A 26,118-nucleotide genomic window follows, 5' to 3' on the forward strand; every position below is an offset into this window, starting at 1 on the left:
GGGATTATATCGACCAAGCACTTATGGAAAGAAATATCGTAGCCAGGCTCCACTCCACATGAGATCTTGAAAACGGTGATAAAAGTTTAACAGTGATCCCTTTAATACACCTGCATGTTAATCATCATTCCTGTTTGTGTCCAGAGCAAGGATTTTGCACAAAGGCTCAGTCATTCATAAACATTGTTTTCATGATGCTTAAATGCTAGGGCTGTCCCGAATACCATTTTCTGGGCTCCAGAGCTTCGGTAGTAATCAACAGTGAATATTCAAAGCTTCAGTGGGGCAGGAGGAACTCAACCTGCAGCGTGTGTGGGACCGTCGGATGAGCGCTTTAACCTCTCAGTTAGTAGGCAGCACGGAGTCATGCCATTAAATTCCTCTGTCACACACTCAGAGGCTTCCCCCACGAATGTTTTTTCAAACTTCACTGTGTCATGATGAGACCACGAGTGCTGTTTTTACGGCTCGTGTGTGAGTGTAGACGTACCTCAAAGTCACATTTGCGAGCCCCCTTTTGAGGCTATCTCTGCACATTACGTACCGCCTCTCTGGCAGTGCCCGGCTGTAAGACCGTTTCAGCTCTTTCAGCCCGAGCCCCGCATGGGTTGCGCTCCATAAGCAACGGCGGCTCCGGCTCGTCTCGTCTCCGTGACATGACTCAGGAAGGACTCAGACAGACATTTCTCTTTTCTCGGCTCAAATGGACGGCTTAGTGCTGCAACATGTGTGTTTTAAAACATGTTTAATTAAAGGCATTCATTTTTTTTATTGTTAGAATTTTACAATAAGTTTGGTGTGTTTTGCGCATGTTTGTAATCCCGAAGAGTTAAGAACAAAAAGCATAAAAACACAATATCCAAATACTTAAAAATCCCAACTTAATACCAATATCCGAATACCAAAATTTACAACCAAATACCTACCCAACGAATGAATAACCGAAGAGTTGAATACTTGGGTCCAGCCCTATTGTACATGTTTTTAGTTTGAAAAGTGAAATTCATAACAAATGTCAACCTGTGAAACCTGCAGTTCCCAAAAATAAACTCTGCGGTAGTTTATTCTCATAAAGGGAAGACGGATACAACATGGGAAAAGTGGGAATTTGGCTTTTGAGGAAACCGAGACCGAGAACATAAAGTTCTGCAAACCACCGAGAACCTGAGGGCGGTTTGAACCTGGGACATTCTTTTAAAGCTTATAAAGGGCTTTACAGAAACCACAGCATGCACAGTGTGCACTTGTGTGAGAGTGTGTGTTTAACAACAACTTGGGCCCATTATATAAATGCAGATTAAGGGAAGTGAAGAAAGTACAGTAAGGGAAGAAGAAGTAGGGACGGAGTCACGAAAGGGATAAAGAAAGAGGAATTAATCCTCACAAACAACTACCTGCTAACATCTGAGGGTTTACAGGTAAACTGCAGACTGGACAAGAAACTGACATTTTAATGAGCACCTTGGATAAAAACCGTAACAGAATGTACTTTGCTTTCTATAAACGTGTGTTACGTCCTGTAAGACGAAAAGAAAAAAGAAAAGACTGAGAGCTGGAGACGAACCTCAACGGTCCATTAACAACTCGCAGTCATGACTTGTTGAAAACTGATCCGGTAGTTGCTCACGAACGAAGACACAAAATGATGTTTTCTCTGTTATTTCTGTCTTTCACGGACAGTGACAGTGAGCATATTAAGACATACCTGTCTCCGGTGATGACAGAGTGTCTCCAAAACATCCCGGTGATCTGATAAGGTTTGATTTACATTATGGATCAAGTTATTTATACACTTGTTGTATCTCAACTGTACTACTTTTTCTTTTTTTTTCTGAAGAGGGAATCATTTTCGAAAGCTTTTAGTGCCACTTTGGTCAGATAATAAATTATGATTGGCATCAGGGATTTAAGGTTCCAGGTAAATTTAGACCATCACCTTGTAGCTTGTTAAGAGATAAAGACAGATGGAAAGAAAGTGAAAGGAGAAGATAAAGGTGAGCAGGAAAAAGACTGAACAAACGGAGTAAACAGGCCATCTTTGCGGTGAAAGTAGGTCAAAGGCCGCAAATACTACTCCAGTTCAGTGTGTGTATTTGTGTGTCTGGTCAGTGTATGGAGGCTGGAGGCTAGGTTACATTTTAGGGCAAAATAAGACCTGAGACAGACAGGGAGCAGACGCTCTGACCCAGAGCAAGTTACCAAGGACAGTATACTCAGATTACCTTCACCCTGACACTTAAGCATAAAATATTTCTCAGAAATAAGTACAAAAAATGTGTATATTTGTCAGGGCTGCCCCCTCTTAGTCGATTAGTTAATTATCGGTCGTTTTGGTCTGAGTCTATTAAGATGTCTTTAATCGATTAGTCGTTTTTTATGCTTTTTTTTCATGTTGAATGACTGATTTCCAAGAATCTCTCTGGTAAACACAAGATTTAAAGTGGTGCTTTTGTGTGATTCTTTATCTCCTAACTAAGCAATCAGTCGATAAAATCGTATGAGTGTTAGTCGACTAAGAATTTCTTTGGTCGAGGACAGCCCTAAAAAATTTTTCAATCAATCTAGCAGCCGCATATAAACCACCAGCTCCAGAATCAAGTGGTCTGCAGATTTCAGACAGCAAAATGAGTTAAGAATCAGGTGCACTATACTGCATCCTACTCCATGTCTCAGAACTGAACCCTTTGTGTGGACATCAGACAAGAGGACATGCATAAATAATTTTTTCAACATGGGCAGCAATGGGACCACCTGTTTCAGTTTTTTTCAATACTTTGTACTATACTACGTTTTGATATGTTATAAATTACATGTTTATGAGACTAGAACAGTTGAAAGAGTTTCTGTTGCCATTTTTTGAGGTGTTGAAGGGAGTAATAAAGTTTGCTGTTTTGGTTGTCTCGAAGTGCAAAAGCTCAGAAAAATCGTCCTTGTTCCGAAAAAGTACGCTGCTTCTTTTGCAGCATAATATTTGTGTTCTGTCTGAAAGTACTCATTACAAAAACAACAGTTGGAAAAAAATATATTTACGTACAAATTAATCGCACAGTGTGATTAATGGCACAGTGTGAAAGCCATAACAACAGTGTGTTATGGCTTTCAAACTATTGAAAAGAAATGATGCAATAACAGCTTTTTTCTATTTATGCACAAGCATTAAAATATAAGATGAATGACAGGTACTTTGTTTTAAGACTTAGAGGACAAAAAGAGCAACATTTTTGTACAGAGAGAAAATTCAGATATGCAGACAAGAAAACAGCTTCACCATTTTACTCCAGCCAACCTTCACCAGTGACTGAAACGCAGCAGTGGCAGGTGTTGTGGTTGTGTGTGAGGAATCTGAGGTCGGGGTCAATTTACTGATTCTGTCAATGTCAGGTTGAAGTCCCCAGCAGTGACCCTCTGAACCAAAGTCCAATTAAACACACCTTCAGTGGTAAACAACTACATTTAGCTTTATTGATCTGGCCAGCGTAAATACATCTGTTTGTATAGTAAAGTATACCGTGTGTATGTCTTTTGTCGGCAGGGTGCCTCGTGCCTTACAGATAAGGCAAGACATAGTTGGCGCAAGATAAGAAACAGTTAACACTCTTGAGTGTGTGTGATTGTGTGTGTGCATGTATGAGTGTGTGAAGAAAATCGGTGTCCTCGACCTGACTTTTATCAGCAGTTTGGAGGCAGACACTGTTACTCATTAACAACAGTGATAACACACACATGCACAAGCACGCAAACACACACACACACACACACACACACAGTACCACCACCTGCTCTGGTCCACTTTAATGATAAAGTTTGAATATTTGCTGTAAGGGAACATTCATATTGACATAACACATATAAAGAAGGAGACAGAGAGTACGATGGCGAGAGAGGGAGAGGGATTGGGTTTTATAAACAGCTCAGTGTGTATTTGGCTTCCGAGCAGTTAAATAGTTGCAGATAAGATATGAAAGGGTTGTATTCAAGTAGGTGACCCTGGAAGGCCAAAACAACACACACATTTTGTTCTTTTTTTTAGTTTACTCAAGTCTAACAAAGTTACTTTAATTCCTCTAATGAACAATTACTTATTTTAAATTGCAAATATACTCTTTATGTAAGGTCATTTCATTTACTATATTTCAAAGTGTCGTTTAGACCTGACTCGCGTTATGTAATTGTTGATAGACAGAGAGTTTTATGTAACGTGGATGTCTAAGAAACTTTCACTTTTCATGTTTGACGGTTCAAGTTTTAACGCAGACATCGGCCCTGTTCAGACCTGACATCCACATGCGTCTCGAGTGACCACTTCTCACTTCCCCGCTATATATGCAAATAAACACGTGACCTACATCGTTTCCGTTTGCAAAAACCACAATGCTTTGTTAATTTTAACTGGCGGGAGACAGCAGTAGTAATATCCTACATATTCGTGCACAGAGCTTCAGAGAGCCGGTGATGAGAGCGGATGGGCAGGTGTCAGATCTGTGCAGAGCACCAGAAAGAAAACACAGACATATCACCGACAAGCTGTTGAGCTATAAGCCTGTAACTATATATTAAGCTATTTTGTTGAGTCGACTCTTGATGCAGTGTATATGTCTAGGGCGTTTATTGTGAAGGTCCCGAGAAGACCACTTCTTTTGACCTGCATCTTACCGAATCAATACAATAAACATTGCTTCTCCTGTACATCACCTTAGCTTTTATTTCTGCTTCTGACTTTATTTCCCGATGTTTCACATGACATAGTAAAAAAGGTTTAACCTGTTAATTTTTTTCCTATATTACATCCATGTTATCAGGAAGATATATTTATGCCTTTATTTTCTGTAAGTATAAAACTTTATTCATATGGCACTTTTCAGGAGTTAATTTCAAATTAAAAAACAACTTAACAGACACTCAAGCTGCATGTAATAATCCAGTATTGCTCCTTCTTCCTCCTGTATTTCCTCCTCCTCCTCCTCCACCTGTGTGTTTTCTGCTTCACTGGGTGGAGAGTCAGACATTCCAAGCATGCACATAACACACACACACACACACACACACACACACACACACACACACACACACACACACACACACACACACACACACACACACATAACACACACACATTCCACACCAATCCTCAGCCGTGACTAAGTCCATTTGTTCAGCTCAGGTCACTGTCTCATTTTAGGCTACTGTGTGTGTGTGTGTGTGTGTGTGTGTGTGTGTGTGTGTGTGTGAGAGAGAGAGAGAGGATTACGTGTGTGATTGCATGTTCTTAACCTATATCTCTTTTCTTCTAATCGCTCCATGTTGACTGACATCTGAATGTCTCCGAAAAGTCTTAAAAAGGAAGTATGACTGAAATGACGTCTTACGCAAACCTCAAAGTTGTGACCTTTAACCTTTCAAAAAACATTGCTGCATATCCAGTACATCTCTGTTCCACACTGACATTTTCTCAGCTAACACGGGAGCATACATCTGACTTCTGTATGAAAGCGACGAGAAATGCATAAACTGTTGTGAGAAAATGAAGTAAAGATTCAAGAATTGCACAAAATGCTTTGAGAAAAATGATTTTGAGTTCAATAAAAAGCTTTGTTAGAGTCCTGCTCTTACTCACCAGCATATGTGAAGAAGTAAGAATATCTACTGGTTGAATCATTCCTTTTACAAACTAAATCTGTGAACGTGTTCTCAACACCTACAGTATCTGCCGTGACGCACCGGGCGAGCCAGAAACAGAGACTGAGAAGTGTTGATTGACAGTAGACACTCTCCACCAAACACAGACACACAGACACACACAGAGAATCCAAGAATACCGTCTGAAATCAATCAGTCGTCATGGCGCTTGTAGCAGTCAGTGTGGACTAATCCCTCTGTCTGCCTTTCTCATGTTGTTCATGTTTTCCTCTCATTATTCTGTATATGTGAGTGTGTCATCATTACAGTCGGAAACTGGAAGAACCCACTACATCACACTTCTGTTTTCTACCTCTATACTCCAGTGACATACCGCTTATGGGGCTATATAGCTACCAAGTGGTGGAAAAGCATTAAGATCCATTAAAATACAAAGTAAAGGTAGCAATGTAAAAGCAATAGTAGTATACACTGATAACCCTGTCGCTGGTTCACCGGTTTTCCTTCCTTGGACCACTTTTATTAGCTCCTGACCACTGTAGACCGGGAACATCCCACAAGAGCTGCAGTTCTGGAGATGCTCTGAGCCAGTCGTCTAGCCAGCACAATTTGGCCCTTGTCAAAGTCGCTCACACCCTTATGCTTGCCCATTTTTTCTGCTTCCAGCACAAAGTTGAAAGTTCAAAATGTTCACTTGCTGTCTAATATATCCCGCCCACTGCCAGGTGCCATTGTAACGAGATAATCAGTGTTATTCACTTCACCTGTCAGTGGTCTTAATGTTATAGCTGATCGGTGTGAGTGGTAGTAATACAGCATTGTAAATGTCTGTCACTCAGACTTGTCTTGTACACCCACACAGGTGTTTTCAGTTATTCTGGTTAATTAGACCTCATCAGTTGATGTTGGGCAGAGCTATGGCGCCCTAATAAGAGTGATAAAAGGTATAAATTGTCCCGCCTTAACAGGAGGCCGTACAGTTCATGAGGAGGTCTAATCAGGGATGTTAAGTGAAAACACCTGTGCAGGTGAGGCATGAGCTTTAAGTACCACAAGTGAAAGTCATTATGAAGAACAGACGCTTTAAGAGTATATTAGTATATTATTTAAAAAATATATATAAGCAGCATTTGTAGGTGGAGCTGATTTGAACTACTTTATATAATGTTGAGAAGTTGAATTTACGACAATACATCTGTTTTATAAATAAAATAAAAATAACAAAATCCATAAAGTAACTAGAAACTACAGCCGATAATGACATGTAGATTGGAGTAAAGGCCATTACACCCCGGCAGCATTTTTTCGTGCGTTAAATTTGCACGTCGATATGTTGTTTTGAACTTTTGTTTTTGTCATGAGTGCAAATATTACGCAGCGAAAAAGCGGCATACTGTTTTGTTAGAAACAAGGTTGATTTTTCTGAGGTTTTGCACCGCGAATAAAGGCATCAACCAATCACGTTGTGCAGAACGAGTTCATTTGTGCCTATATTTATGAAACTACGACACAGAGGCTCCGTCGTCCGAACCAAGACGGCAAACTTTATTACTCCTTTTAACCTTGACAGACCTGATCTACTCCTTCCGTTCTTACCTTTCACAATAAAAGCTCTAGACGTATAATATTCACAGGCGATCATTTCGCATTTTCGTGTAATTTATTCATCACACCCGCAGTGTGTAAAGGCCTTAATAAGTCCCATAATTTGTCTTTCTAAAATGCAGTAGTGTAGAAGACGTATCGAGTAGAATGGCGTCACTGTTGAGTGAACAATAATAAGTTTTTTTGACAAACTGATGGCTGCTTTTTTAAGCTAAATATACCATATAAGAACCCACTGGATTATCTGAAACATGCATTGTCACAGAGCTGAAAAAAGGCCCATGAAAAGTTGACATTCTGGAGATACGTGGGTTTCACAGGACAGTAATGCTAAAATGAAAATACTCATATTGTACTTTCAACCACTGAGAGCTACATACAGTATAGACAGGGTAAACCAACCTTTTACTCTCAACTAAAGCTGAATGTGTGGTTACAGCTACTCTCCTAAACCTCCACTGATCTGAGAGCTTTCTTCGCCCCAATGTCTCCATTTTCCACCACATCTCGCTGCCTTCCCTAAAGCTGCGACAACACAACAGTTAAATCCCAGAAAGCAGCCCATAAGTACCTTTGTTAATTACGTGTGGAAGAATAGGCCTGTTGTGTCCCTGTGTGATGATGGTGCCAGCACAACAGAGGGATTACCTCGGGATAAGAAGTACGCTGAGCTGACCAGTGTGATGGAGGGCCATGTAGTGGGAAATAATTAACACAGTTAACCGGTCTGCAGGCCTTTCAGCTAGACGTCAGCACTGTGTGGTTACTGGCAGGGGATTAATGTCCACTGGGTTATTTCTCCGTGGCTGTAACCAATATCTGCTGTTTTATGTTTACACAGATCTGCTCAATATTTTGCTTGTTACTTTGGGAAAAATGCAAGAAATGCCATTCGTGCTTTTCTCTGCTGCTTTTCAAATTATGAACAATAATCAACGCAGGATGCACTGTCTACTATGGCGGCGTGTGAAGTCCTGAAATAGTTGTACCACATTGTGTCAGAACACACTGTCTAAGTCTCGAGGTTATGAACTTTTGGCTTTTGTCCGTGAGCAGGAGTTTCTAGCTTAATGTAGACATTTTTGTTGCATTAAATGGATTCCAAAGTCAAGTCAAGTCAGTTTTATTTATATAACCAAAACTCACAACTCACAAATTTGCTTCAAAGGGCTTTATAAAACTCTCTGCCCTAAGATCCTTGATACGGGTGAGTAAAAAACCCCCAAATTAAACCCTTTAAAAGGATAAAAAGGAGGAAACCTCAGGAGGAGCAGGATAGACAGACATGCAATTTATGTAATGTCAACAACAAAACCTAATACACATACAGGTTCACTACTGTAGATTCAATGCCAAATTCACCATCTGCACAGCCAAATTTAAGAGATTTAAAGCCAAGTGCAGACATTTCATATATAACAGATTTGAATGAAAACCTTTTACAGACAGATTCAACAAGTTTAAGTCCAAGCCACACATTTAAAGCCAGATTTACATCACTTCTACTGAAATTCACTTGATGTAAATCCACAAATCATCAAAGACAGACTAAAAGGCGTCAGTATATTTCATCAGAAGACCCCCTCCTCTCGCACCTTTGCAACATCGGAATTTGGAGGGATTGGTCCAACAATTTCTGTAACTTTCCAAAACCAACAATCTGACATTCACACTCGCTTCACGCAGTGATTGGTGAGCTGTGAGGGTTTCAACTTCTCTCTACAGTTCATTCTATGCACAACTATTTCTGTCACTTTTTGTGTGTACAAACGATTGCCACACTATAAATGCCTTCCAGGAGACTAGACCGGTTGAAAATATGCATCCATATTTTTAAACAACGTTCTTATCTCCCCTCTCTATGACGGCTGATTTTCACTCCACCTTCCAGTGTGGTCATTCAGAACAGTTATAAACAACTGGTCGGACAACAAGCTGTAAAAACGAGCTATTTTGTCGCATAACTCGGCAGATTTCCAGTTTTTCACACAGTGATGTAAGCAGTATAAGGGGCTGTTCACATGTTGCGTCTAAAAACACATGGAAAACGCCAGATGTGTCACTTTCATCGTTTTATCCAAGGTGCTCTGGAGGTTGCGCTCCTGTCGTGCCTGCCGATGCTATGCAACCAAAACCAGCGTGCTGCGATGACAAGGTTGATGAAGTTGCGGTAATTTAGCAGTTAAAGCCTCACTTACTAAACTAAACAAAGTCAAAACAAAGATAAATGCATTTCCAGCACCGTAAATCCCTCACAGTAGCTTTACTGCTCAATTTATCTGTCTCAATTTGGCTGATCTTACAACCAGATGTTGTGACGTCCTTGCATGGAGAGGGTGAAGCAAGTAAAATAGTCCCAGGCACCGATGTAAAGCTCTAGGTAGCCCGGCACTAAAAATTATTAACTTCTCCTCCATATTTACCGTAGACTGATATTTACGGAAGAAAGAAAAGATATCCAGCTGTGATTGGTTGTTACTCATCACGTGACATGCGGTGTGCATTGCTGCGTTCCAAAAAGTTAACTTATTTTCATCTCGGGGAGCAGCCGTCGTGCTCAGAAAAATAGGCTATTGGGGACGCTTGTACGCTGCAACGGCGTCGCTCTTGCTTTTGAGCGCGCCTTCTGAACTTCTACATTGACAACAATGAATTTGAGGGCGCAAAAAATGCAACATGAGAACGGCCAGTCAACCATTGGTGGTAAATAATGTCAAAATAAACAAATCTAACAAAAAACGTAAAGGTAAATCTTGGACATTTTTGAATTCTATGATGCCATTACTGATTTAGAGACAATAAAAAAGTATGTTGTGTGGCTGCACAGTCCTAGTCACCAGTGTGTATATGTCCCCTCCAGAGCTCCCATCTAGCGGAGCCCACCCCCACATCTCTCATCTCACATTCCCCCTGCAGTATGGATTCCACATCGACAGCTGGCACCGCGGAGAAAGACGAGTGCGTTTGGGTCCCCTCATGTGTGGTGGTTTTCAACTTTGTGCCATGTTTTAGTCATTTGGTCTTTGCACAAAACACGCCACAACAAGGAAAACCATCTCCGAACTGTTTTTCAGTTTCCTGCTTGTGTAGACAGCAGTGGAAAAACAAGAAACAGGCATGATATTGACCTTTCATATGAGAATCCTGTAATTCTAGATTAAATAGTGCAACATGCTATATGAAAGATTTGTAAATGTACATATGATGTGAATGTATATCTGAAACTTGGTTTTGCACCACCAAAGACGTATACATTTACATGAATAAGAGCTCAACAGAACGAGCACCATATGTCATAGCTAGAATCTACAGCAACAGCTTACAAAAAGTATTTCCTAAAGCTGTCCGCCTTAACATCCTGCCCCTGATCAGCCTCCACTTCCTGGGGTCAAAGGTCATCTGTATGTCTGATAAACAACCAAGGGGAGCGAGCGCAGCTGACTGTCCATAACATGTCAATCACATTTGAGACCGAGGTCATAACGGTGGTATTTTTGGTTTAGGGTGGCCTTTGTGGTTCTGTCCTTCTGTCTATCACAGGCAACAACACAAACACACACACACACACACACACAAACGCACACACACAGCTGCCCTGAGTGCAGTATCACCCCCCACCAGACCCAATCTGACAGACCAAAGCCCAAAGAAAACAAGGGTCTGTGTCTCCTGTCCCAGCGATCACCTTTCAACGTCTCATTTGTAACGCCATCAGGAATAACAGCTGGAGACTGTGTGTGTGTGTGTGTGTGTGTGTGTGTGTGTGTGTGTGCGTGCGTGTGTGTGTGTGCGTGTGTGCGTGCGTGTGTGTGTGTGTGTGTGGTGGGTGGGGGTTAAAGGGGTTGGAAAGGGTCTGATTGAAAGGTAGACAAGGGAGAGAGAAACCAGCAGTGACAAAGAAAGTGGTAGAGGAATTAAAACGTCAGAGAGCGAGATAGAAAGTGACAGAGAGAACAGACAGAGACGACGTAATGGCTGTAGAGTACAGACAATTAGCCGAGTGACACTCAGACAGACCTCCCTGTGGACAGCTTTTACATTTTTTTTTTACTTTAAAAAGATAATAGTTCCTGATGGAAAGCACTGACTGCAAAGTCTATTGATTATCCAAAGTAACCAGGAGCATTGTTTCACTGGAAAGACACGTTCCGATCTATCGGCATGTTTAGATACCACCAGACTTACAGAGGAAATGTGGTTTTTTTTAGATTGAGTGAACTGGCGCTTTAATTAAGGATGCACGATATATATCAGGCCTGAAAGATTATTGGCTTTGTTGAACACTCGGTTCTGATTGGTCAATCACAGCGTTCTACGGTCTGTTGCTGCTATGGGCGCAGTTCTGATGTCAGACTCTGGAGGACCGTTTTTGTGTCAAATTATTGATTTCTTAAGTAAGTAGCTGTGTAATAAGCAGGATACTGTACAGCTAGCAGGTCATTGATGTGAAATAACCCCTTCAGGTCGATGCAAGACACCTCCGCTTTGTGCAGCATCGCTCTGTCGGGGTTTATTTCACAACAATGACCGGATCGCTCTACATTATCCCTTACATAATGGGAAATTTATATAATTATGTATTATTCTGATAATGAAATTATAATCAATAAATTATCGGCTGATTGTACAAAGCCAGAAGAAGAAGAAGAAGTAGCAGCGTGCTGAGTAGAGAGCAAGAGTCAGAACTGGTATTTGTTTTTGTTGTGTTAACAATAGTTAGAGTTAGAATTGGTTGTCTGCATGCACAAACATGCACAAATTGCACATTTAACCCTCAAAACAACAAGAATATTCCTAATAGTTTGAATGAATGAATGTTTGTTAATTCTGTTTCTGCCATACATGTCAATGAGGTTAGTGAATAGAGATAGAGAGGAGATAAAGGAGTGAAAGCAGAGTGTGTGTTGTCCTGTGGGGTTCCTGGTGTGTTATTACAGTCTCCTCTGGTGCAGGCATGTGCTTTCTCTGACCCTACCTCACACACACACACTCATGCACGCACAAACCCACGCACACACTCTCCCCGACCCCTCCCTGATCCACTGGCTGACCTTCGACCCTCAGTGCTGTAGCGTTGACCAAACATACCCCAACCCCACTGAGACCACAATACAGCACTGTGGCGCCACGACCCACACAATACTGCACTATGTAGGAGAGAGACAGAGACGCTGGGGAAGAACAAGACTCAGAGAAAGAACTGAGAGAAACTTTGAAATATGAAGAGCGTCACATTCAAATGAGGAACTGAAAAACATCAAGTCCGACGTGTGTGGTATCGGATGGGCACTCGTATTGGGAAGATCTCTACTTTCTGAAAGTCTTAACCTCTGTACATTATTAGTACAAACTCCTGCTGTGCAGCCAAACTCTGTTTAAACATAAATAAATATATTTATTCTAATGAAGCTTCTAAAGTTTCTAAACATACCCAATATGTCAGGTTGAATATTGGGGAGATATGTATAAAAGACATAATGAATGAATGGTGCAGCCATAAAAACATGAAGTCCTGAGTTTCAATATTTCACTCAGTGTAAACATCATATAGCTTGAATGAAGAGTTGATAGAAATATGTGATACTGTCAGATAGTGTGGCATAAAATGAAGTTTCCAGCCTTGTAGCTACTTACTTACTTAAAACTGTATGATAAGGGGTCATTGTTCTTTAACATTTCTTTCTTTGTCTCTCACTATTTGTCTCCACAAAGCCTTCTTCTGCCATCTTATCTTCTCCTGTTGCTCTTCTTCTCTCTGCTGCACCCCCCTCCTCCCCCTCCACAAACACACATCACATCCTCACATCACTGCGACACACCATCAACCCCCACAGAGAGCGTCCAGACAGCCCCATTATTACCCCACCATTAGCAAAGTCAAAGCAAACATTGACTTTATCTAAATGTGGGCTAACAGCCTTTAACATTAACAGGCCCTGTAAAACTCTGAGAGGAAGAGCGGTGCTTGAGGGGTGTTGGGGAGAGAGGAGGCTGCACCTTAAGAGTCCTGCAAATGGGTTCATATCAGCGGTGGTTCATTTATTTCGGAGCACAAACCACAGACAGAAGCCGTGTATCATCTATTCAATAGTCAAGCACATTTTAAGCAAACTTTTGAAATGTTGCAAAAAAGAAATTAGGCACATTTCCGTCATCTGGTTTGGATCGGATAAACTAGGATGCATAGTATCGTCAGAAGTTGGCGGTATAGGCTACGCTTTACGCATGTCTGTAATCCGCCAGTAAACATAGTTGAAGAAGAAGTAGAGGTTGCGAATCAGTTACAAAACAAGTTGCCTCGGCCGATCTCCGAGAGAAAAGAGTCTTTAAGAATTTGTTTAAATTGGGCAAGTTTTAATTGTTCTTTCATGTCAGCTAGTATTGTTCTTGTTTCATATCGTCCGGAGACAAAGACAATATAAATATATATCTGGGAAAGACGCCGACAGCGGAAACAGCTGATCAGTCATGTGATTTAAATGTTCGCTACGTCAGAATTTATTCGTCAAAGGCGTTTCCATAATCCATTTAGCACATCAACAAAGGCTAACACCACCTCAAGCGTGCGTAAACTATTTTTTTGCCGTTCCCATACAGCTTTTCTGTGATACTTCATAAGTGCATAAAAATGCGTGAATGGAAACACGGCTAGTGATATGTGTATAGTATGTAATGTTGTGTTTTAAATTATTTCTTACAAGAATATAGGTTGAAGATCCCACAGAGACATCTCACTATGGACTGTCAATAAAAGACAAATATCTCTTCCAAACTTCTGATATCAAACAAAATGTACAATAGATAGACAATAGAAGATACAATAGATGAGTCTGTATTTTTAAAGTGACAATCATTCTTTAAATTTACCTCTGGCAGCCACAGCTCTGCTTGTCCAAACAGCCAATAAGACAACATTTGGCCCCGACATTAGGGTTTAACAAGAGGAACTGACAGAGTCATTTGTGCCCTTTGAAGCATCCCTTTGTCTGTTAATCACCATGTAATTAAAGAACACACATGTATCGAGTGTTTCTGCTTTTCTCTTATTAAAAAGGACAAAACGATCACAGTGAACTAATAGAAATAATAAATTAAGTTGCATAATAGAGTCACTGAAAAGACTTTTTTAATTCTACCTTAAGCAGCGTCGTTGGCAAATCTAATGTTCTTCCCTAACTGAAAAGTATTGTTCATTATTTTTGTCCCGTGCTTGAGAGAATGCACTTTTCTAAAACCCTCATCTGTGACTGCTAATGAAGAATGTCACAACTCTGGATCCAGCTCTTCTGGCAGGCAGATGCCCGCCACCGCCATCAGGCCGTATAATGGTTATCAGCATGTCATATGGTATTTACGATAGTTAGCTGTGACTTAGGACGCGCTGCATGCTTAAACAACAGGAGAGTGGGTGGAGGGGATTTACTGACGTGAGTCTATAGAGTGTGTCTGTTTACAATGAGGTAAAGTTGTGTGTTTGAAGCATCTGTCTGTGGTATGCAGTTGTTTACTCTGCGAGGAATCGAGTCGCTCTGCCCCTCTGTTCTTCATATGAAGAGACCACAACTAACACAATGTGTTTTATCACAACATGTAATGACATGGTTAATCAGAACACAGTGTGTGGGAAAACACAGTTTAAACATTCATTAAAGATTAACTCTTTTTATCTATTCATTGGTCACCCATAAGTCTTTGTTAGATGGTAGCTTTTGAAACCAAGGCCAGTACTTTCTACACTGAAATACTCAGGAAGCATTCATTTATCACCAAATCTCAATATTCAGAGATGGGGGCTTTCAAAATATCTGTTATAAGTTCAACTTGAGCTATTTCTCCACTCCTTGCCACTCCTTTCTTAGCCCTGCAAGTTGGACACTCTTCAAGCCGCAAGTATTTAGCGTGAAGTTGACCCAGCAGGTAAATGATACTACAGCTGAAAAGATTACTGGACGGATCAATCGACAGCACATTAATCTGAAACTGTTTTCACCGTTGATTTGTCGGCCAGACTCCAAACATTCTTTGGTTCTCAAAGGAAGAAAATCTGCTGCTTTTCTGTTTCTGTATGATTGCAAACTGAATATAAAGACATTTGAAGACGTCAACTTGGACTCTGGGATGGGATGGACATTTTTAACAAATTACTGACACTTTATATATCCATTAATCAAGCAAATAATTGGCAGACAATGAAGATAATCATTAGTTGCAGCCCTAAATCATACGCTGTCTGCCAAAATGCAAAATACAGAATCACATTTATTATACCCAAAGCATTAATATTGTTCAAACAAAGACAAGAGTTTGTGGCCACATAACTTAGATGAGTCTCCTTTTGAGCGTAGGGAAAGAACAGTATTCGTTTTTTCATCTGATTGTGGCCTTTAAAGCCACTTTCACTCCCCTACACTCTCCTAAATCTCTTAAACATGTGTCTAATAGTAAGGGGAACATAAGTGGAAGGAAAACATCACCTTTGTCTAGTACTTTATATCTCTAAGGAAGGCTTCCACTACAATCCTAGGGAGAAATGGCATCCAGTACCAGTGGTGGAATGTATCAAAGGACATGTACAAGTACTGTACTTAAGTACAAATTCGAGGTACTTGTTCAAGGTATTTCCATTTTATGCAACTTTTATACTTCTACCTCACTACATCTCAGAGGCAAATATTGTACTTTTTACTCCACTACATTTGTCTGACAGGTTTAGTTACTTCATGTCCAGCGAAAACTATGTATCTCCAGATTGTTTGTGGTGAAGTGTTCCTTTATGTCTTGAGAAAATGATCCTACTTCTTAAGCTAAATAAACTATTTAATGGATCAGCTGGAAAATGTTTCGTCACAAAGCTGAAAACAGGTCTGTTTTTCTGACACCATGAAAAGTTGACTCTTTAGAGATGCTGGATGGATCTCACAGGACAGCAACGCTACAAAACATATGATGATCTCATTCAATATGATGCATTGCTGTAGATTAAACTATCCAACAGTACAAAAAAGAGTTAGCCCAACCTTAAGCATCTACAGCAGTAAAATGCAACATACACATTAATGCAGCTGTAATATTAATACAGAAACATCAGATATAATAGTAAAACACTGACAGGAACATATCACCGCACTAACAATACTTTTACTTTTCATGCTTTAAACACAATTTGCTGATAATACTTTTAGTTAAGTAAGGTTTGCATGCAGGATTTTTACTTGTAATGAAGTTTTACAGTGTGATATTTGAACTTTTACTTAGGTAAATTATCTCAATACTTCTTCCACCGCTGTCCAGTACTGCAACAGACACCACTGACACATCTAACTGTCTGTTCATCCTCATATCTAGTCATCACTTACTTTTCTACCAAAGTTGAAAGCTCTGCTAGGTATCCATTACTCTGGTGACTGTGAGCCTCCTCCTCCAGCCCTCTTTACCTAACCGCAATTCTCTCCTACCCATCATTGTTAGTGTTAGCATGCTAATTACATTCCTCAGTAATGAGTGTGTGGGACAGGAGGTTGTTAAGTGATTGTGGGCTGTGTGTGTGTGTGTACGTGCTTACATGTGTTAGGTCATATTTATGGGTAGCGTCTTCTAGTTGTATACGTCTTCATCATCTGCGTATGCGGTTGTTTACACGCCGATGCTCTCTTGTCTTTCTCTGATGCTGCGTGTGCATCTCTGTTTTGACAGAGCAATGCAGTAGAGATGCATTTTTAATGTGTTTGTGGCTCTTTAGACTCGGTATGACAACAAATGAACCCTCTCATCTCTGTCTCTTTTTCCTCTCCCTCCCTCTGGACAATGGGTGGTCTATACAGCAGAATCACCCGGAAAACATTAAATTGTTTAGACAGACGTTTGCATCAGGAAACGATGTGCACAAACCCACTCTCATCATCTAATTACTTGTTGTACTCTTTCTTTTCTGAATCTGCTTCAAGGGATCGGGGTAGAAGAGGCAGACGAGATGATGTGATGATACAAACTGTAGATGATTTCAACACGACATCGCTGGTGTTAGCAAATCAAAAATGAAAATCTCTGCTGGACTAACTTCAATAATCACATTATCATTATCCTCTCCACCCTGCTCCAGTTGTTTGACCGTGAAGCGTTTAACAGCTGGCTTACGTAAATACCATCTGACATGCTGATGACCATCTGACATACACGTGGCATTTCACATCACATGTACAATTAATGTATGTGTGTGTGTGTGTGTCCGTATGGAGGCAAGCAGAAACACAGGCATGCACTCACCAATAAACAAACTTGATCTAGAAAGCTTAATCTGTTCAGTGCACTCCAAGTGTCTAACGTTTTTTTGTATATTTCTTGGCAAGAATTATAAGAAGACTGATATAACTCTCACAACTGTCCATTCAATATGAAGCTACAGCCAGGAGATGAGGTGCTGAGCAAAACTCTGAGTGGCGGCTTGTCAATAAAAAGAGAGTAGCTGGGCGAACGAGTCTGAGCCGTTGTTCTCCCAAAACCCCTTCACTTTAATCTGCAGGTGACAAGCAAGACACGGGAACTTGGCCTGGGATTTGAAGCATTTATTTACCGAGCTTCTAAACTGTACACACTGCACTTCAACGTTCACAGTTATAACGTTACTGTTAACTTCATATTCACCGTACGCCACACACACGTACGCGCTCTCTCTCTCGACTGCACACTCACTAACGTTACGGGACACCGGGCTCGCGGAAACCCGTCTTGTCCCAAAAAACACATGCACTTTCTAGTAAACAGACACAACGTACGCCTGTTCTCTCTCTCTCTCTCTCTCCATTGATTTGCCCACACCGACACAATCTACGAGTTATTCCTTAAAAATACATAAATCCCCAATGAATTGGCCCAGCGTGAAGTCAACGTCAACCCGGCGGGCTGCCGGGCTTGCAATACACTGCTGGAAACCCTGCATTATTTTTTAAAAAAAGGTCAAGTGAATAAAAGAAAATGTGGTATCTATTGATGGTAGCGTGGCTATTTATTTTGGTTTGTGCACGGGACAACGTGTCACTCAAGTGATGATTCTCTCTGACCAATCGGTGGCCTAAGGTGTTTTAAATCCACCTTCTAGTATCTGCTCAGCTCGCTTGGAACCTTGACAGAGGTTTAGATTAACCAAAAAAGAGCGGTTCCATGCAAGTCGTGTCGTGCCGTGCTGTACCATGCCGTGGAAATGCGGCATAACTCTGTCTAGAGCTGCAGGTAGCCCAGAATGGATTGGCCTACTGCTAGTCTTTGACCCCTGTATTCAAGCTCAATGTCGTTCAGCTAACAGGGGAGAAGGCTAATCTCTCAGCTGCTCAGTCTCATGCTCAGCTACACACACACACACGGACACAGAGGCCCAGACACAGTGTGGTTGTGTAAGCCTCTGGAGTGCAGTCTATGTGACTCTTTGCTGTAATAAAGGGCATAAATGTTGCATCTCTTTCCGTCCCTATCTTATCTCTGTCTGCCTCCTGTTCTTTCTCTTTAGCTTTCTCTTCACCTGTATCTCTTCTTCTCTCTCTCCTGTTCCAGCCCTCTATCTCCTAATTTGACTCTTCATCTCTGTGTGTTGCAGCCGTCCAGCAAAGCTCTTAGCTATTCCACTGCTTTCCTGCTTCCTGCCAATCAGCACTCACAGTGGAAAACAGCCTTGAGTGTCATCTGATGCTCGGCCTTCAACAACTCCAAGGACGCCCAGGAAAAAATAACAATCTTTAAAACTATTTGGCCTTTCTGGTATTTATTCATTTGTCCTTAAAGGAATCATTTTGTTCTCTTTTTTAAACACATTCAGCTATTTCTTTAATACAATAAGCCACACTGTACTTTGCAGTCATGTTAAGGCAGTTATTAAGGAGCTGTTGGACATAACTTCCTGGATTTTATACAATAGCATCCTTACATTTTAGTGTAACTGAACCTTGTGTGCAAATGGGATTGCCCCGACGGATGAGGCCACAAAAGAGTTAATGTTTTCAATTTCAAATCATGTTACAATGTGTCTTAAGATATTTAGCATTTTATTGTTCATTGTTGATACAGTTGCCGAGTAACCCACCTCCGGTATGCATATTTCTCTGGGACATCTCAGTACTCACCAAGTCTCTAATAAAAACGCTTTTCTACGTCATTTCTTAGAGTGAATGAAACAAGGGCGGACTGTGAGAGGAAGCTTTCCACAATCGTTTCTTGAAGAATGAAGATTGTAATTATGAGTTTTCTTTACTTCTCATTATCTCATTTAATATACCAAATTGTTCTAAATGAATTCTTTATTTTGCGACCTTGCTGCAAATGGTCAAATACAGTTGCAGTAATTGATCCAGTAAGTGCCGGATCTGCCAGATTCTGGGTTAAAATATGATATTATCTGCCTCAGTTCTGATTTATTTAAGTAGCTTAAATTCTTCGCTGCAGCTAATTTCTTGAAGAAATCTACAATTTCCTTTCATTCTTCTTGTCCATGATTCGGATAATTCTTCTGTTGTGTTAAACTAAAATGATACTTTAAGATGAGATACAGACAGAGAACAGATGACATGCTGCTTTACTCAAGTTCAAAACCACAAATTCACAATCACATGGTATGAACCTCAGACCACAAGGCCACCAAAAACCCAGCGTCCCTCTCATCACTAACATCCCAGTGTAAAATGTTTTTTATTACAACCTCATTTCACAGCAGCTTCAGTTAGATTTCTGCAGAGCTAATACTGTAGTTTAACCAAGAGATACAGTATGATCTGTCCTGCAACTCACGTATAGCTCATCACAAGATAAGGGAGCACTTCAGTCTCTAATAGGTTCATTAAGACATTTTGTCCCCTCTGTCCTCTTCATGCTCTCCTGCCCTCTCTCTCACATCCCCTCCTATAATCTTCGCTTGTCCATTTTTTCCCATTTCTTCCTAGTTCCTTTTCTTCTTGCCCTACTTCTCTTCTTTATCTTTTATCATCCATTATTACTCCACTTTTCCTGATGTCCTGGGGCCCCCTTTTCTTTCCTTCACCCCATTTCATCTCCTCTTCCCTCCCTCCCACCCTTACCCCCGCCTTCTGCCTCTCTCTGCTGCCTGCCCTGGTTTCATTGACAGTCTGCAGGCGGTGAGGGGGAGGAAATGCTGTAGCATTGCACAGCAAACATCCCTAATAGGCTAATCTAATCTCATCTCTTTGCGGTCTATGGCCCTGTGTTTACTTTCGGCCCCGTGTCTGCACGCTGCCTCGGCCTCGCCTCGCTGAATGCAGCTTTGTTCCCGCTGAAAACTCATCACTGGTGTGATCTCGGGAACGGGCGCCAACTCCTCGACCGTCTGCCCTTAACGCCTGCATGCTGGGGATCGTTCTCATTTATGAATAGCTTCTGTAGCTGTTGTTGTTTGTTTTTTAACTATGTTTAGTTTTATTGAGAGAGACAAGGTTGCGTGCCAAGTACTGAGGGTACTTCTCTATATCTGACCCTGACCGCCAACTTCCCTGTGGGGTTGTTCAATTTAGATTTTGAGTTCAATTTTACTCCGCAGCCAACAAGGTAGCGTCTTTGCAAAATAAGCAGGAGGTAGAAAACCACACAAGAGTAACTGAATAACCAGCCAAAGTCAAAAGTTCACTGACTATCTAAAGAGCAAAAGCATTCATGAAGTAAAGTTCAACCAAGGACAAATGTCTGCAGTTAGTCCAAAATATCTGAGCCAATGTATCAGTGCAGAACGAGCCAATGAAGGATTACAAAGATGTTTACAAAGCACATTATTAAAGTAGTTCCAAAGACCAGATGATAGAAAAGATGAAAAAGATATAGGAGAGGGTTCACTCCTGCTACTGTCCTCCCTTCCAACCTGATATCACGTCAAAGCATGTAATAGACCCGCCTGTCCGATAGCAGACGACAGCATGCCACGTCATCATTTGCTTCGCTGAGGCGTGAATATTACACACGTGTATGAAGGTGCAGTACAAGCAGGGAACAACAAAACCACTCACTTAGGTTAAGGAAACAAAACCACTTAGTTAGGTTTAGGAAAAAAGTCATGGTTGGCCTTAAAATAAGTACGTAAACTAAGTATAATACGTACAGAAACAACACAACATCTGTACGGAAAACACGTCACAAACATCGCTAACGTAACTTACAAAATACCGGTCTCAAGCACCTGTCTCCTGTTTGAAAGTACCGTGTTTTTTGGACGCATCCACCTCCCTTCCTGCCCATCATAAGCGGTCTTTCTCATTTTTTATTTTACGTCACCAGCTCTGCAAATGCATTTACAGTGCAGTCAGTACAGACTACATGGCGTACAAATCACACGCAAGAACGGCGTTCTTATTGCACACTTTTGCCTTGTGCATTATCGTTTTTTTTCATATGCCTTTTCGTGCAGCCGGACCGTCCCATCATACGTTCAGCTTCAATGACACAATTGTGTCTGAAACCAAAGTCAAAGCAATCGTACCACCACGTTTCCAACAAATCCTTCCGAGGTTGGAACAGAAGCAAGAATGTAAAAATAGGAACTTTCACTCCAGTATATTTACTCCACGCCAGGTGAAGAACTACTGAAGTACCGCCACATAGTGACGTCAGCTGCAGTGATTTATCTTACTGCTGGCATTGATGACTGTAATGCTCCGAGTCTCTGTGGAAATCAGTGCTTCTGTTACTCACCTCTGGCAGCAGTGGACGTCACGACCACCTCCAGCAGCAGAAAGACCCAGAGCAGCTCCATTTAGGCTTAATTCTCTGGAAGAAGAATCCTCAGCCTCTTAGATCTGAAAGGAAATGAAGTTGCTTATTAAAGGATAACAGGTGATATCCTGTATCTATTTATGACATACTGAGTAATTATTTCCCACCCCAGGTGCATTTTAATCTTCGTATAAATCATCAGTTTATCTAAACTGCTATCGTCCTCTGCCAGACTCTGATTTATTCCAAAAACCCACCAGCCATATTCATCATTTCACCATCTGATGTTTTTTTTATTTTTTATTAATTGCTGCCCAAAATAGCCGCTGGCGCAAAGGAATTAAAACGTAATTTACTACCAACTGGCTGACAGCTGGTGAGCATCTTTGTGAAAACCTGCCTTGGATTTCAGAAGAGAAAGGAATAACTTGATTAGAGCTGCAACGATTAATTGATTAGTTGCCAACTATTAAATTAATCTGCAACTATTTTGATAATCGATTAATGGGTTGGAGAAATTTTCTAAGAAAAAAAAGTCTAAATCCTCTGATTCCAGCTTCTTAAATGTGAATATTTTCTGGTTTCTTTATTCCTCTATGACAGTAAATATCATCGAGTTGTGGACAAAACAAGACGTTTGAGTTGCAGCCCTAAACTTGATAGAAAATAATCAACTTATTCCTTAATAAAGGAAAGTAATAAAATGTAATTTCTCTGAACAAAGCTGAGAGACATGTGTATTTCTAATAACACCTTTAATTCCTGTTCAGATGTTTTAAAACCCACCAGGCTAAAGTTTCTAAAAAGGTAGATGTTAGATAGGAGGTGAGGAAGAATACATGCACTCACTTCAAAACTTCATCTCCTCGGTTATTTGGGTTCACAAAAGTCCTCGGCAGTCAGAATAAAATAAAGTGTTGCATCACTGGCTGGACAACGACTACAAATCCGCCCTAATGGCACAGGAGCAGAGATTTTCTGAAAGTCAAACTATTTTCCTCGCAGATTTATTCCGTCCACCTGTCCATATGTCTCTCCTTACAGTGGTTTTAATCTTTCCGCCACATAAATTCTTCCCCGAACCTTATGAGATCATATTTCAATACTTCACATGCTGTATCTTTGATCAGCATCTGTCAACCTCAGCAGTCTCAGTTCACCAGAAACTGCCACACACTTAAAAAGTGCAGGATAATTGATTTGATTTGTGGCAATCAGATTTCCAACCCACCAAAGTAGTAGGTTAGTCACATTTTTATTTGAATAAGTATTGAACTTATCTAAAGAACAATCTTTATTCCCTAAATTTACAATAAACATCATACAAAGCAGCTGAAAGTGGCTGTAAATTAAAGAGTAAAAGTTTCTTTAAGGAGGAGCAGAGTCTGCAACCTGTGATTGTTTCCAAAACAGGAGGTCTAATGAATTTATATTTATCACTTGTTTAAAATCAATAATTTGCATGCCAATTAAATAAATCACACATGCACAAAAGCAGTATGTTTTCAGATCATCAATGATTGACTTTGGTTGACAAGATGTTCTCTGATCTGTCCTGTTACAAAAACAAATCCTGTAGAAATTACGCATAGCAATGACTTGTCAGTGGTGGAAAGTAACTAAGTACATTTACTCAAATACTGTATACAACTACAATTATGGCGTACTTACTTTACTTGAGTATCACTTGTTTAAAATAAATCATTTACATGCCAATTAATTAAAAAAAACCTGCATCATAAACCCTGTTCACTTGCCTTCATACAGTATTCAACTTCCCTTATTAAACCATATTGTACTATATACAGTATGTGAATGAGCTGGCTATAGTTATAACCACTTTGCAAGAGCAGTAACATGTTATAACACAGACAACTTCACAGATATGACAAAACTTGACTTTCAGTAAAAACTCCTGTAGATTAATACCGCTGAAGATATAAGAATCTGCATATATATGACTCTAAATTAAACTTTTAGACTTAATCAGAAAACAAAACTAATAGAGAAGAAATGAAGAGTTGATTAGGAGATAAAACAAGTTCACTTGACCCCCATATGAGAACTACGAGGACTTTAAGAACTTTAAACACGCACGATCTGCAACCACCTTGGACTCTAACCACTGGTGCACTTTACACTTTCTTTACACTATACATCCTATATACACTTACTTTACACTATGCATCCTATATACACTTACTTTACACTATACAGTACATCCTATATACCACTTTATAGACTGCACATATGAACATATTACATTTATTTATTGATGGACTGTACACACTTTGTTCACCCATTCACTCTGTATCTTTTATATCTCTATTATTGTTTTTTTAAATATAATTTTTGTATACCTTTACCTCTCCTGTGTTTCACTCTGTTTGCTGATGTTGCTGCTTTGACACCTGAATTTCCCTCTGGGGATTAATAAAGGTTCATCTTATCTTATCTTATCTTATCTTAAAATTAAATGAATAAGAAAAAATGCATTACTGTTTTTGTCACTGTAATCATAGCAGCCAGATATAATATTACACTACAGTACAGTGCAAAATCTGAGAAAATGTTTAAAAAAGTATAAAATTATTGACATCTTTCCACAATTCATTACTGTATAATGTGTTATCTTCTCTTTAAACTCACTATAAAATCAGATAAATAAGCATTAAGACCCTGTGGATATACATTATAAATAAATATTTAATAAAGACTTTGGCTGATAATAAAGGTGGACTTACTGTAAAAGAAAGTGATGAGATCTCCACAGTCTTGTTACCCTCCTGTGACATGCACGTATAGCATGCCTTTCTCCAGAAAACAGTCCTTCACCTCCTCTCCAGTGATGTTATGATGAACTTAATCCGTGATTCAAGCCAGGAATAATAAAAGAGACGCGTCTGGCAAAGAAACGCACAGTGAATGAAGTTTGACAAAAGTGTAAAAAGTAGACTAACCGAGCGAAAAATATGTGTTTAAATGTAGAAAAAAAGAAAAAATGAAAGATATATAGGCTCAGGTCAAACACGTGAGGCTGCAGTAGTATTTCTGAATGACAGTCCACATGTAAAAACCCTCGAGAGAGAGACAGCAAGAAAGAAAGAGGAAAAACTTTCTCTACAAGTCCCGCCTGTTCTCGTATCTATCCACACACTTCTCTATTAAAAGAAAAGCCTGAATACTATATCTCCACATTGCCTCCAGCAGCAGCAGCTCAGCGTCCAGATTTCAGCTGCAGGCGAGAAAACAAACCGAGCGTCGACTGACCGTCCAGAGTGAAGAACTTTCAGCCAATCAGAGAGCAGGCCAATCAGACAGCGGACCAATCAGAGAGCAGCAACGGGCTGGACAAATTTGGAGCGGTTTAAGGGGGAATAAGAAGAAGAGGGGGGATATTATCTCTAATTAACTTAAATCATGTGTTATTAACAAAATTGTGATTTCCATTATTCATTATATTAATTTTTTATTTTTATTTTTATTTTTATTTTTATTTTTATTATTATTATTATTATTATTATTACTACTAGTATTATTAGTAGTAATTATAATATAATAATAATTTTTATTTGTATAGCACCTTTCTAAACATAGTTTCAAAGTGCTTGCACAGATACAATGAAATACAGACAAAATAAAAACAACAATAAAAGAACAAAACTTAAAGACCAAATAATGAGAAAACTAAAACATGTAACCAGTGGTATCAAAACAATAAGTTACTACACATAAGCCAAAAGAGGGAAATATAAGGTGTGGGGAAAAGGTGCATCAAGCTGTTGCAATACGGAGTTAAAAAAGCCTTTTTGTAAAAATGGGTTTTTAAAAAAGATATTAAATTGGTAGTAGTAGTAGAAGTTTTTCCTATTTTCAATTCTATTCTATTATATTCATGAAGTCTAGTGTATGTACAGTTGCACTTGTACAGTTGTACATTGCTTTGCTCTGTGGTCAGTGAGAGCTCACTTCAAGTATCATTATGAGCCAACACTGCCACCTTATGGCATTTAGACGTTATTACATCAATAGGCCTCAGGAAGTCCCTGAGGGTCATTAAGGAGAACCCTCCCCCCTCACAACAGCCTGTTCTCCCTCCTGCCCTCTGGTAGAAGATACAGGACCACCAGGACTCTCACCAGCAGACTGAGGAACAGTTTTTTCCCCCAGGCCATCAGA

At 40.1% G+C, this 26,118-nt stretch overlaps 1 protein-coding gene across 2 annotated transcripts in view; it reads right to left on the bottom strand.

Annotated features, from left to right (window-relative positions):
* fgfrl1a (fibroblast growth factor receptor like 1a) overlaps window positions 1-25,182 on the bottom strand; it is an 86,815-nt gene extending 61,633 nt beyond the window's left edge. Inside the window, exons 1-2 of one of the 2 annotated variants that reach the window (XM_074649237.1) lie at window positions 24,684-25,182; window positions 21,919-22,022 (exon numbers count right to left, since the gene is read on the bottom strand). In XM_074649237.1, the coding sequence (XP_074505338.1) occupies window positions 21,919-21,979 (61 nt within the window). In that variant the 5' untranslated portion in view covers window positions 21,980-22,022; window positions 24,684-25,182. Of the gene's footprint in view, window positions 1-21,918; window positions 22,023-24,679 lie in introns of both variants that reach the window. The other variant, XM_074649236.1, reaches the window with a different exon arrangement.
* Between the last annotated feature and the right edge of the window lie 936 nt (window positions 25,183-26,118).

The sequence above is a fragment of the Sebastes fasciatus genome, chromosome 10 (assembly GCF_043250625.1).
Source record: "Sebastes fasciatus isolate fSebFas1 chromosome 10, fSebFas1.pri, whole genome shotgun sequence".
NCBI lineage: Eukaryota > Metazoa > Chordata > Actinopteri > Perciformes > Sebastidae > Sebastes > Sebastes fasciatus.